The 13,535-nt window shown below is 45.9% G+C and overlaps 2 protein-coding genes across 6 annotated transcripts in view; one reads left to right on the forward strand and one right to left on the reverse strand.

Annotated features, from left to right (window-relative positions):
* The window catches only part of CCT5 (chaperonin containing TCP1 subunit 5), a 154,193-nt gene extending 141,971 nt beyond the window's left edge, over positions 1-12,222 (reverse strand). The window contains exon 1 of the mRNA XM_085606088.1: positions 11,834-12,222. Coding sequence (XP_085462214.1) covers positions 11,834-11,938 — 105 coding nt within the window. The 5' untranslated portion in view covers positions 11,939-12,222. The remainder of the gene's footprint in view (positions 1-11,833) is intronic.
* Positions 10,718-13,535, forward strand: part of ATPSCKMT (ATP synthase c subunit lysine N-methyltransferase) — a 216,236-nt gene continuing 213,418 nt past the window's right edge. The window contains exon 1 of one of the 5 annotated variants that reach the window (XM_085606091.1): positions 10,718-10,796. Coding sequence is in view for 2 of the 5 variants with exons in the window: in XM_085606093.1 (XP_085462219.1) it covers positions 12,610-12,640 (31 nt within the window). In the remaining 3 variants the exon portion in view is untranslated. Of the gene's footprint in view, positions 10,797-11,946; positions 12,059-12,477; positions 12,641-13,535 lie in introns of those variants that run through there. The other 4 variants (XM_085606092.1, XM_085606093.1, XM_085606089.1 and 1 more) reach the window with 4 other exon arrangements.

A 13,535-nucleotide genomic window follows, 5' to 3' on the forward strand; every position in this document is an offset into this window, starting at 1 on the left:
TCAGCGGAGACCGACGCACCCCCTCTCCTTGCGCCTGCCATGAAGCACAACCCGCTCTGCACCGATGGCCCCTGTTCATGGAGGTAAGGGCCCGGCTACAGCGCTGCACGCAGTGAACGCTCGGACAGGGGTTCTCTGTTCCTGCTTGTGAGTGGTGGGGGGAGGGGGCAGTTAAAGGTGTTCACTTTCAACCCCTGGTCTCCTCATGCCCCCCCCCCCTACAGTCTACAGAAACCAACTCCTCGTTTCTTTTTGTTGATAACATCTGTTCATGTATGAATGTATTGACTGTTTTTGTAGCGCCAAACATACCGCTGACATTACGCAATGCCAGAATGCACACTCCAATCACGTAAAGGGAAGGAAATAGCCCCTCCTCTCGCCCCTGAGCTGCTACAGGCGTGAACTGCCCTAACGGACTGCTGTGGCCATAATCTGCTGTAATCACAGAGAGTGGTGGGTTCGCTGTATTGTGCCTCGGGGAGAATGGCACGCCATTTCTAAGCCCCCTCCCCATACTTTTATCTGGTTTGAAAGGGGCCTTGTGCTCATGCAGCGGGGCAGATACAGAGCTACTAACATTACGTATAAAGTGCTAGGTCTGGCACATTAGCAGGGCAAAGGCTTCATGGGGGCATCGGGCAACACTGGCCGCGGTTCTATGACGGGGCTCCTCTCTTGTAATCCACGAGTCTGGTGGCGTGTGGCAGTTGTAAGCATTTACAATGCAATGGTCTCGGCATTGCTAAAGTTAGAGCTATTGGCATTGCCCTTGACATTATTTTTGTTTATGATTTGGTTTTTAAAACATTTAAAGAAACGGCATTGTCATGAGCAATGCCAATAGCTCTAACTTTAACAATGCCGAGACCATTGCATTGTAAATGCTTGTTACAACACTCTGCAATGCAGCTCCGTGGCGCTTACTGGAGGTACCTGGTGGGCTAGTTGGCCCCCAGGGACCCTCAGGATTGAAGAGGAACTAATTCCTCAACTTAAAACGCGCCACAGGGCGTGTTTGCACACATGGCACCTCAGGCCCGTCCCCTCCCTTCACCACTGGGCACACACGTTCTGTGGCCGTTTTAAGTTGGGGGATTAACTCCCCTTGAACCCTGAGAGTGCCTGGGGTGCAACTAGCCCACCAGCTACCTCCTTTAAGCTTCACAGAGCTGCGTTGCAGAGGTGTAAAAAGGGGCGTGGCCTCAGAACACCTCTCTGCAATGCAGCCCCCTGGCGCATACTGGAGGTTCCTTGTGGGCTAGTTGGCCCCCAGGGATCCCCAGTATTTTAGGGGAATTCATACCCCATCTGCAAATGCCCCCGAGTGTTGCAAGGAGGGGGCGTGGCCTCCGGCGCCATGCCGGTCTTTTATTTGATTTTTTTTTATAGGGGGGGCTGTGTGGCCCCCCTTTTTCTAATTTAGTGGCCCTGGGGACCCCATACCCCAGGGCCTGCTCCCTAACTTAATAATTATAGGAAGGGGGCTGCGTGGCCCCCCTCCAAAGGCCTTAATCGGCACAAGGGACCCCGTCCCCCGGGGCATGTCTTTTTAAAAATTATTTTGGAGGGGGGCTGCGTTGCCCCCCTCCTCAGGCCACTTATGGCCCTGGGGACCCCATCCCCCGGCCTTTTTTTTTTTAATTTAAATTTTGGGGAGGGGGGGCCGCGTGGCCCCCCTCCAATGGCCACTAATAGCCCTCTCCTTTGGGGACCGTGGGGAGTCCCCAATCAACCCACGGTCCCGCCGGCTCCTCACCTCCTGCGGGAGCCGGCATTGCTTTTCCACACGGGAGCTGCTAAGATACAGCTCCCCATGTGGAAAAGCACTAGTCTTTGGTTTTTGGAAGAGAGCTGGTTTCCTGCTCTCTCTTCCAAAAACCAAAGCAGGTGCCTTTGAGCCCTCCCACCCATGTTTTTTTTAAGCCCCGGGGGTGGCGGTCCCCGGGGCATGGGGGAGGCTATGAGCCTCCCCCACACATAATTTTGTAAAGCCCTGGGGGGGCTTTACAAAAGCATTGCCTCCAGGATTTGGCCCACCCCGCGGATTTTGCCGATTTATTTTTTCTTAAGCAGGCCTAGGGCTTCAGGGTCTTTCTACCCTGCCCCCTTTTGCGTTTGTTTCTCTGATTTCTAGTGCCTCGGTTCGACCGAGGCACAAGATGGCTGCCATCACTTCCTGATTTGGAGTGGTGACAGCCAATTAGCATACAGCTCATGGTCGGGAGGGTGCGCGGATCCTGTGCGGCCATAGATATATATGTGTTACTACTTTTGATTTTCTCAGGAACTACTGAACGGATTTACACCATTTAACAAAAGGGTTCTTTTTGAACCAAGATCTACCTTTTTGCCAAATTTGGTGTAGTTCCGTTCAGCAGTTCGGGCTGTAGCCGTGTCTAAAGTTTCCTATGGGAAATTGCATAGGGAAAACAAGTTTTGGAAACCCCCTTTTTTCCTCGGGCCCCGCTTGACGAATCACCCCCGAAACTTTCAGGATAGGAGCGGAGCGCCCCACGAGTTTTGAAAATTTCACGAAGATTCGCAATCGGCGCCAAAGTTACTGGGAATAGAATGTTGCAAATTTCCTATGGAAAATAGGTCCCAACTAAAACTATCTACTGGCAACCGCCAGTAGATTAGGATTATATATATATATATATACATACATATACATACATACATACATACACGACCCAAAAAAATTACAGGGCCGAGCCAGGGGGTCTGGCATGGCTCCAGGAGCCACGGATATGTTCGGCATGTAAATTATGCAGCAAACATCTTGTAAAAATAAGTATTTTCAAAATTTAAAAAAAAAAGTGTATTGCTTTAACGGGCAGACTAAATGAAATAAACCCTTACCACTGCTTTCTTTTAACAAGATTTAGATTTTACCTTTTGCACTATGTAATGGCATACCCTCGGGGTGGAGTAAGATAAACTATTTGGGACCCTGTTCCTGTGATATTTGTCCATTCAAGATACTTTACATTGTATAATGTTTTGCGACCAGTATCACCATATTCGTAAAGGTTTTCTATTGCCCATATTGAAAGATAAAGTCTTTATGCAGGTATGGCCTGCATTAGTATACTTACAGATGCTGAAAAACAAATGCTTTAACATTGCTAGGTTTTTCAATTGTGGCGGTTAGGAAAAGGAAAAAAAAAAAGCCTCTTTGATGTGGTACATATCTGTTTTATTATAGTCATAAGTTTAATGCTCTTAGCGTGATGTTTTTGGTTTACAAGATCACGTTTTTAATGAAATTTGTATCTTTATGTCCCATCTACACTGTAATAGGAAAGTGAATAAATGGCTTATCTGATGTGGTACATACCTATTTCTCAATATAGTTAAGAACTGAAAGTTTTTAGTTTGATGTTTTGGGGCAAAAGATCAAGTCAAACAAATTTTTTACCTATTGCAGGTTTTTTTTTTTACAGTGGAAGGATGGAAATGATTTTATCCTGATGTTTTTGCTGCATAAGATCATGTCCTAAAAGAAATGTGTATGTTTTTAATCAGATTTTGTTGGAAACAGCCCACTCCCACTCTGAAAGGGTGGTGGTGGACTCCCCGAACACACTGTGGTAGCTTGGCTCGAGTGGTCAGGAAACAGGCACCGTGCTAAGCATACAATATACCCATACAATAACCATGCGTGCATCCGTTCCAAAAACGACTCTACACCGTAAAAATTATGAAAATATCTTTCTTTATCTTTTTCTCTTAGTTGCTGATTGGAAAAATAAATAGGTCAATCACAATATACAAATTTTAAATAGAGCAGGTCAAATAAATACTGTCTGGAGATTCAATAAATAGGGGTGATCATAAATATAAAGAACATAAATATAAGTGCAGGTAATACAGGCAATTAAATATTCTGAGGCAATAAATACTGAACCAATAAATATTGTACACCAACAAGTCCTGTGGACCAATAAATATAGTGAAGCAATAAATAGGTTAAACACAATAAATACAGTGCCCCCAATAAATAATTAAAAGTATACAGCAGCACTCATGTAATCAGATCACTTTTCAATTCCTAAGGGCTGATTTGGCCCAGGCACAGCTTGTAGGGTTGTGGAAGGCTTGAGGGGTTCTACTCCCTGGCTGGGACAAGGCTGAGGCCTAAACTGAGGTAGATCAAGGGGGGAATACCAGTGCCCTGGCTTTCTCTCTCCACACAACCTCTCTAGGTTAGTCCCAATTCACCCCTGGCACAGTCAGGTTGGTTCCAGCCCCTCCCTAGCCCCTTAGAGCAGTCTCTCAGGTCTCCACAGGGCCTTAGGCGCCCTCTACTCCACTTACTGCCCTTTTTCTGATGTTCCGACGCCGCTGGAGTCGTGTCGATGCCGTGGGGCGGTTCCGGTTCGGTCTCGGCGGCCTCGGCACAATGTCAGTTCTAGACGACGCCGGTAGGCGGTTCCGGTCCGATGTCGGCGGCCTCGGTTCGATCTCGACCTCCGATTCGACGGCGTCGGGCAGTCTCTACTCGATGTCGACTTCGGGCGGCTCCGGTCCGATGGCGCTCTCGGTTTCGATGACGTCGGCCGGCCTGGCCTCGATGTCGACTTCCGGCGACTCCGGGGTGCGATCCTCACCCCCGACCTCCGGTGCTCCTCCTCTCAGGTTCCGGGCGACTCCGGAGTGCGATCCTCACTCCCGACCTCCGGTACACTTCACCTCGGTCTCCGACGACTCCGGAGGGCGGACTTCACTCCTCCGATGACGCCGCTCACTCGACCTCGGTTAACTTCCTCCTCGACCTTTGGTATTCCTCACGACCTCCGTCGGCGCCCTCTCACGACCTCAGGCGGCTCCGGGTACGACGTCTGCTTCTTCAGTCAGCGCCGCTTCTCCACCTCGGGCTCCAGGTCTTAGGCTACTCGACGCCGGACTCCAGGGAAACCAGTTTCCAGGTCAGGATCTTGCTGCTTTCTGCTTCTAAGGCCTGTTCCTGCTGTCCAGGTCCTTAGGATGAGTTTTTCTGGCTTCTTCCCACACAGGGCTACAGGCTGGGATCCATCAGTAGGGACAAGTATCAAGGGTGGGTTTATGGACCCCACTCCAGGCACAAGTTTCCACCCCTGCTGCTTCACTCCTTCCTCCTTCACTGTTGTGCTGCTCTCTCTTCACCAGTCAGGTGCCAACTGCCAGCTCCAACTGCCAACACTCTGTCTTAACCTCCCAACATTCTAAACCGCCTCCAACTGACACAGAGTTCTGGAATGTTCTGGAAGGTGCTGGTAGGTTCCAGTGGATGCTGGTGATGTCACAGGTGGCCACCATTTTGTGCTCCAGGCCCTCAGACAGAAGTTTCAGGGGTAGGTAAAATGGCTCCCTGAATCTGCAGCAACACTAAAAAGTCTGGTGGTTCCCAAAAAGGAAAAATTCAAACAGGGTTTGAGGCAAAAGTGGGACAAAATAAATAATGATGAGGAGGGACCGCCCAAAGGGCTGACAGGTCTAACAGATTTTTTGTAGTGTACTTTCATGGTTTTAATTAACTGAATATAGTGATTTTGATCGACTGACCTGCAGAAGCATTCTACCATAGCACATCTCAAAGCATCAATTAAACACAATAGTCTATAAACATGAAGTTTCTGCCCCCACGGATTACAATGCAACTTGTGAAGTAGAAGACAAAGCAGTTGCCATGTGTATCCTTTATGTGGCCTAGATTACTTTAATACATAGAGATGCGTTACAGCCCATTAAAACACAGGAGTGTTCCTTAGTTTTTTTTAACAGCACATATTCTGAACTCCTGTATATTAGGGTGTGGTCATATGTGGTAAGAAGGAAAAGGGGGACTTGCTAAAATAAAATATTTGTCTAAGATTACACAATTTGGTCAAGCAGGGATTGGTTCAAAGTTTTTAGGTCTCGCCTGGCATAGGCTGCGCAGACATGCACAGTCTCAATGGAGAGATTTAATGAGTTAGGGTAGCTTTCACTAGCGAGGTTTAAGCCCCGCCCCTCTGTTCCATTGGCTGCCTTTACCGTTTATGGTAAACGGTGGCCAGCCATTGGAAAAGAGCTTCCACTTTTCTCGTTTAGAGCCGTCCCAGTTGGACTGGCTCGCTTGACTTACGTGTGTGGTAAAAGGTTTCTTATCTTTATGGGGCCAAGCACATGGCCCCATAAAAATAAGAAACCTTTTAGCAGGCGAGGCACTACTGCTTTTGCAGTCACTCAATACTAGATGAAAGAAAGGTTTGTTACACTGTAACTCCACTAACATCAAGGGTCTCCACAAATATAAGCGTGCACCCATCTGCAGACAGCGCGGCTAGGAATCTACACTAACCTTGTTAGGCACCCAAGGCGGCTCTTCCAGGCAAAAGGGGCTGCAGTGCGAGCTGCTCTCAGGAGCCAATGCGCAGCCCGCTAGGTGAACGGACAAGCTTTTTCCCCATCGGAAGACATCTTTTCACCGCCCTCTTACCATCCCCGTGGCCACCAGTCTGTCCCAGCCAATGGCGTACATGCTCGGCGCCATGAGGGCGGGTCTCAAGCTACTATTGGCTGTGGTTTCGAGAATTACAAAACATTGTGCTGAGATCTGTAACTTCTGACTAAACAGTGAAACGGAAGGTGTGTCCCGTCAGAAATCAGCCAGTCTCTGTTTTTGTCCTGCTACGCTTCAGCCAATCGGTTGCTCTGTCCCGTCGAGCTTCATCCAATCACATTTTACTTAAACACCAATGTTGCGATGATCGTATTTCGTAGCAACTGGGTAAACCAATAAAACATCATGATTAAATAGGTTATAGTGACCATAAACATAAAAGGCGGAACCCAAATTCTAAGCCCCGCTTCCTCTGAAAGTCATTGAAGAGAGACGTCTGTACGAAGGCTTCTTTGCTGACGCAACGCTACATCCTCTCCTGGATATAATGAAATGCGTTGTTTCTCCTTTGCAGCATGCGAAAAGTGGATGAAATAAATAATACACAGCTACAAAATATCACGATTGGTGGCTACATTAATATCTACCCTACCAATGCCTAGATAATCTCGTAGACAACAAGCATGTTCCAATATGGCTGCTACATACCAACGTCTCCGTGTTTTTTTTGCATCCATTTCACAGGGGAACAAATGAACGACAGGAAGAAAAGGTGAGAACCATTTCTTGAGTCACGGATTCGGTAAGTGAGAAGGTGCTAGACAGAAAGAGAGGGAATAAGTGTAAGAAAGAAAGGGGGAGGGGGCGCTGTTAGCGTCAGAGCAGAAGGGGACACTGTCCTGGTCTTGTCTGGGCAGGAAGCAAGAGACGGAGACCTTTTCCTTCTCTGCTCCCTGCCCGCCCCCGAACAGCCACTAATGCCGAGCCCTCTCTGCAAGCCTTGGATATTTCTGAGGTCCAGGGACCCATGTTCAAAATAAAAAAAAAAGTAGGGGAACGGAATGTATAGAATTAAAGGAGTAGGGGCACGCCGTGCCCTACCGATCCCGCCCACTGTGTAGATGCCGAGCTCGCGGGACGAGGCGGTCAGTGTGGAGGTCCACGGGGAAAGGAGCCATTTGCTTTGCTAATGGTATTGTATAGCAAAGCAAATGGCTTTAACTTAATAAAAGGCGAGACCTGTTGCATTTTCAATGCTTGTTTTTTTAGGCAATGAAGCCACTACATGGGTATCCCTCTTTCATGTTTTGCATTAAAGGTAAACGCTTTGCCTTTAATTCTTGGCAAATTAAGTTAAAGTGTGGAAGGTAAGCGGAAGGCATATGAAAGCTTGGCTTGCAGGTCCAAGAGGACCTCGAGGCGACTCACAGATCAGCCTGGGGTGCTCTCAGGCCCACAAGTCAAGCTTTCAAATGTTTTTGCACACACTATATAATCTTTTGTTTCATCTGAGCTGGTTATTCCTGCCATCGAGATTAGCTGCACAGATATGATACGCCTGGAATCCAAACAGTTTCAGAGACATGCTGAAGTCCTTCCTCTGGTTCCCAGACAAGTACTGTTGGGTGGGGGAAATGTGCCTCTATTCTGCTCTCTGCCAGACTCGGAGATAATTATTTATCCTGTCCTCAGACGGAAGGGTGGCTACATTAGTAACACAAACAACATTGATTGCGGCAGAGGAGTTAACAAGCATTGGTAAATGCATTAGGTTGAGCATATGTGATTAATAAGCTGTTTTTCGTTGCAATTGTAGCTTACTGATATAGGTTACAGAAAATGTGTTAAAGCGCTATGACTTGTTTATGTACAAAAAGGCAATATATTGTGCTGTTACTAGTGGTAATGTGCGGGTAAATAACATTTTTAAAAATTAAAGGGGAATAATGGAGTTCATTGATGTAATAGCAATATGATTTGTTTAGAGTTGTAACAACTTTTGGGCCCGGTACCACTACACCTGCTGCACGATTACAAACATACCCCAAGTGCCTTCAAGATAACTGCATTTGTGACTGCCTGCTTAGTAGTAAAATATAGAAATATTTGGTGTTTAGAGGAGATATGACAACTTTTGGCCCTGGTGCCACTTCACCTGCTGCACCATTCAAATCATAAACCTATTGCCTGCAAGGTATCTGCACTTGTGATTGTTTATTTAGTAGTTAAACATAGCAATATTTGGCGTTTAAGTGGGGTCCCTAGAATTTTTAGTCCTCTGCTATTGCACCTGCTGCGCCATTCAATTCATGACCCTATTGCCGGATAGATAAATTCACTTGCGACTATCTTATTTAGTAGTAACATTTAGCAACAATCTGGGTTTAGTGAGATCCTTAGAGCCCTTTAAGTCCCTTTTAAATGAAAGGTAACTGCCTGTTTAGTACTCATATAAAAATATTATGTATTTAAGAGTTTGACAACTTTTGGGCCCTGTGCTACTGCCCCATTACAATTATGACCCGGTTGTCTGCAAGCTAACCACTTGTGGCTGCGTGTTTAGTAGCAAAATATAGCATAGCACTCGTATATTAACATATAGAATTTGATCTGAACAACCAAATATATTAGGTTGGAAAAAAAAAGAATCAATCCGATAACGCCCACAAAGTGCAAAGAAAATTACAGAGGCATAAATAGGAAATACCACAAACGTTCGAAGACTAACCCATCTGCTTTACACAACGAAGTAAAAAACAGCAAGCATTCTAGCATACGGTTAGAAGCTGTCTGCTTTTTCCTTGGGAAGAGATCTTATCGTGACCAGTGCTTTAAATGGGCCGGTACTCACCGGTACTGAGTACCGGCACTTCCAAATTGTTCCACCTTGAGTACCGGAACTTCTCCTTGGCCAGGGAGAGTACCGGTACTCTGGGGCAGTAGCCAGGCTCATATTACGAACCTGTAGCAATGTTGCTTGGACAGGCGTTGCTGTTTCTGATGAGACTGGCTATCAGGCGTGCAACATCCATAGAGCTCAAAGGGCTTCAGCCCCCCAGCCCCCCCCCCCCCCCCCCTCGTGTGTCTCATCCCGGGCTGAGGAAGCTTCTGGCGACCATCTTATTGCAGCCGCACCCGAGTACATCACAGGTCTTTAAAAGACCATTCACTTTCTAACGAGGCTTTGTTGTGTTTTCACCCCTTCTTAGAGCCCCTGCTATTGCTGGAAGAATCAGCCCCCCCCCCCCCCCCCCAAATTTGGCTCTAGTTGCGCCTCTGCTGGCTACGAAAGGAGCCATGAATGTGTGCATTGACAGACGATCCTAGATGGCGGCCAGTATCGATAACATCTCGATTGAAACAAAACCTGCTGAGATTTTCTATTTACATAGCTTCTCTCACTCTTCTGCTTCGCCACCTAGAGATCCGGGTGATTACAGCACAGAACCTCGAGGTGAAACGGGCGTCCTGTAGTAGTTTGGCAATCATGGGAAAAGCAGTTTCAGAACATTTGCTAGTGAAACAAAATAATAGCTCAAGGAACTTTCTGGTCAGGACTCCTTTTACTTTTGGGCTGTCAGCAGGTAGTGCTACCCACACAATCCCAATGTAACTCTACGCTCTAAATCCCAAATTGGTATGAATTTGACAAAAGTTTGTGCACCTTTCTAGTGCAGTCATAATGGGGCTGTATGAAACATGGGAAATTATGACATTGGGTGCTGAGTGCCTGTTGTCAGGCTGAGAGTGGAGGGGGATGCCACTAATCATCAGGGTAAACACATGCATTTAAAGTACAGCTTGGATATTGCATTAGTAAAAATCAGTTTTAGCGAATGATGTGCGTGTTAGTGTCTGTGTGAGAACCTACGTGTATGTGTGTCACAGATGTGCACTATGAGCTGATATGGAAAAAAGTTATTCTATTTCAGCAGATTCCACTGATAACTTTTCAGTGCAATAGAGTTCTGTGCCGCGTAGGCTGCTCATCAACACATAATGAATAGGGCATGCCCAATGGAAATGTGAATACTACTTCATATGTTGGCACGGTGAAGTTATAGTGCCACTATGCACAGTGCTACATAAAACTCCTACATAAATAAATCAATACCATGAAAATGCAACCGTATATCTTATATCAACTATGCAGTTTATATCATTTGTATTTCAGTGCCAGTGTCGGTGAAGTAAAATACTCACAAACTATTTCTTCATCAACATTCCCAGATGTACTGAGAATATCTTGATCTCATTGGATGCTGGCACTTTGCCCCGCCCCTAACCCCACCCCAAGTGCCGCCCAAGTCCACAGCTCAATTTTATGAGTACCTGCACTTATTTCTTCCCATTTAAAGCACTGATCGTGATAGTGAACGGGGCTTAAACAGCTTTTGTAGAAGTATCGTAAATGCGTGAAATCGGGGTAAGTCAACAAAAACGTTCAACACAAAAGCGTATGAACACAGTAATTTGGCAATGGGAACTGATTAAGAGCCCCCTTTAAGATCTATTAAATACAAGAGCTTTCATACGCACAGCGCAAGCGCTGAGCAGACGAAGCCTAAAAAAAGCAGACAATGAGAGTCTAATCAAATTTCACTGGGAGAACTTAAACAAATAAAAACGCAATTTCGCAAAATGCGGGAGGGTCTGTTTTAGGCCAGAAGCTGTATCCCTTTTAATGTCCTTGGTAATGCCTTCTTACGATTAGCCCTGGTATTTTAATTGACTTTACAACAGTACCCAGGAGGTCTTCAGGCGATAATCCTGAGTGCTCAGGTGTGTCAAGCCAAATCCCTTCCTCAGTGGTGGAAATGCAGTCAGAGAGGTGCACCCTTGGATAAAATATTGCCCAAGTGAGCCACATGGTCAAACAGAGGACCAGATACCCAACGTTATCAGGTGATGTCCATGTGATGTTTCTAAAGGATTAGGATGGTACTAACCCCTCAGGGAAATGACCAGGCATCCAGAAAACTATTCGGAACAATCACAAAAACAGTTCGCTGAAGTCCTAAGGGGATATAAATTATTATTCCAAATGAGAAGCATAAGAATCACCAAAGCGGACCCAAAACTGAGAATAACATGCTATATACTCATACCAGTTGTGGGTGGGCTTAAAGGTCAGAACCATATTGTTGTGTATATCTATGTGTTCTATGTGGGTATGCTTACCTCATAGAATACTGGTATGTCATTACTAGAAGTGTCATGGTTCCAAGGTTCGAGAGTGGGGGAATCGAGGATACGGTGTGGTGGAGTATACAAGAAATACGGAAGTATATGCCTTTTACTATCAGTAAAATGTAGGGTCACCGTTATTTGGTCGGTCAATTAATTCGGCACAATGGCTGCACAGATTAGGGCAATTGTTAACGCAGTAGGGAGTACATCCTTTTGATTAAACTGGGCAATGGCAGTATAATCTCGTTCTCGGGGTGAGAAGAAACGCCTTACCTTCAGAGCATCCAGGCCCATGAGCCGGGACTTGCGATCCTGATCCTTAATGATGATAAAAGGCCTGCCATATTCATCGAAGGCGAGGGTGCCCATGGACGACATGGTGACTGCTGTAGAAACGCACGAGAGAGACCGCAACAGCTACGAAGCAACCAGCCGGCTTCTAACGGCCGCTCCCAGAGACCCACGCGCTCGTAGCCTTGCGCATAGGAAGTGGAACAGGTGGGGCTGGGATGCTTACGTAGTGGCCATCTTGGAATGTAACACGTTTGAGACCACACTTGTCTAAATAGATAGATAATCGGATTATAAAATGCTGTATTTTGGTACGTTAAAACATAAATTCAGATATTATTGGCACCCGCTGGAGCGGAAAAATACTCAGCGCTTGAATGTTGAGACATTTAACTTCCTGTGCGCTGCAAGTTAAGGGGCGGTCGTTGGGTTCGTCGACCAACGCAGCTTTGCATAAAGTAACAGGTACCAATGACTAAAGGTTCGACTCCAGCCCTCGATACATAGAAAATTGTTTTTATTAACAATTATACGAGCAGCGCGTGTTTATTAGCCTTTCAGATTCTATTTCTTATTTGAGATGATCTAACGGACTAACAACGCTGTTCTGTCTTTCTACCATAGAAGGGCATGGAGTAGCTGCTTTGCCACTTGCTTTCCTTCGTCACAGGAAGCGGCCATTTTGGAACTGAAAGGGAAATGACATTGCTGGATAGAGAGTTGTAAAAGTGTAAATGCAGCCCTAGAGGATTAACTTCATGCCCAACGACTACAATTCCGGACCCGTAGGTAAAACGAATAATCAATATAGTATTCCAATTAAAATTGTAGTCCCTCGTTTATGTTCATTTTGGGGTGTTAAAAGGCGGGGTTCCGGTACTCTTTGTATTCAGTTCCGGCTTCCTTTGATGATGCATATTGGGGTTGTTTACTCTTTGTTTATGCTGGCATTCTCACTGGCTGCAACATTTAGTAACAGTCTAGTTTGACCGCAGAGTGGTCTTTAGCCTTCAAAGTGGATCTTTGTATTATTCTACGTCTTTAGTGAGTGTTCGTTTTGGCTTTGTTTGAAGTTGCTTTGTTGTACATTGCTCTTACCACTCGGTTTGAGATGTGCGCTGCATCCAAGTTGGCACCCACATGCAGCTCACAGAGCCTCGTTAAATTGAGGTTCTGTGGGCTGCACGTGGGTGCCAACTGTGACATCTGTTCAGAACTCGTATGTATCGGAAGTGGATACTGGTGGAATCCATAACAAATAGCTTCTCAATTCATACTAAACCAAAATTAAAGAAAATGACAAACCTTCAGGTTTATGTTTTCGTAATAAATTTGAATAATTACCAAAGGTAACACTAACAAGCATTTACAATGCAATGGTCTCGGCATTGTTAAAGTTAGAGCTATTGGCATTGCTCCTGACATTGTTTTTGTTTTTAAAACATTTAAAGAAACTGCATTGTTATTTACAATGTCAATAGCTTAATCACTCTCAAATGCGAGACATATTGCATTTGCACCCACACACAGAGCCACACACACAAAGCCACCCACACACACAGAGCCACTCACATAGCCACCTACACACACACAGTTACCCACACACAGACAAAGCCACAACGCATAGAGCCACCTACAAATAAAGCCACCCACACAGAGCCACACACACAGAGCCTCCCACACA

Source organism: Triturus cristatus, chromosome 5_1, assembly GCF_964204655.1.
Source record: "Triturus cristatus chromosome 5_1, aTriCri1.1, whole genome shotgun sequence".
In the NCBI taxonomy this organism is placed as follows: domain Eukaryota; kingdom Metazoa; phylum Chordata; class Amphibia; order Caudata; family Salamandridae; genus Triturus; species Triturus cristatus.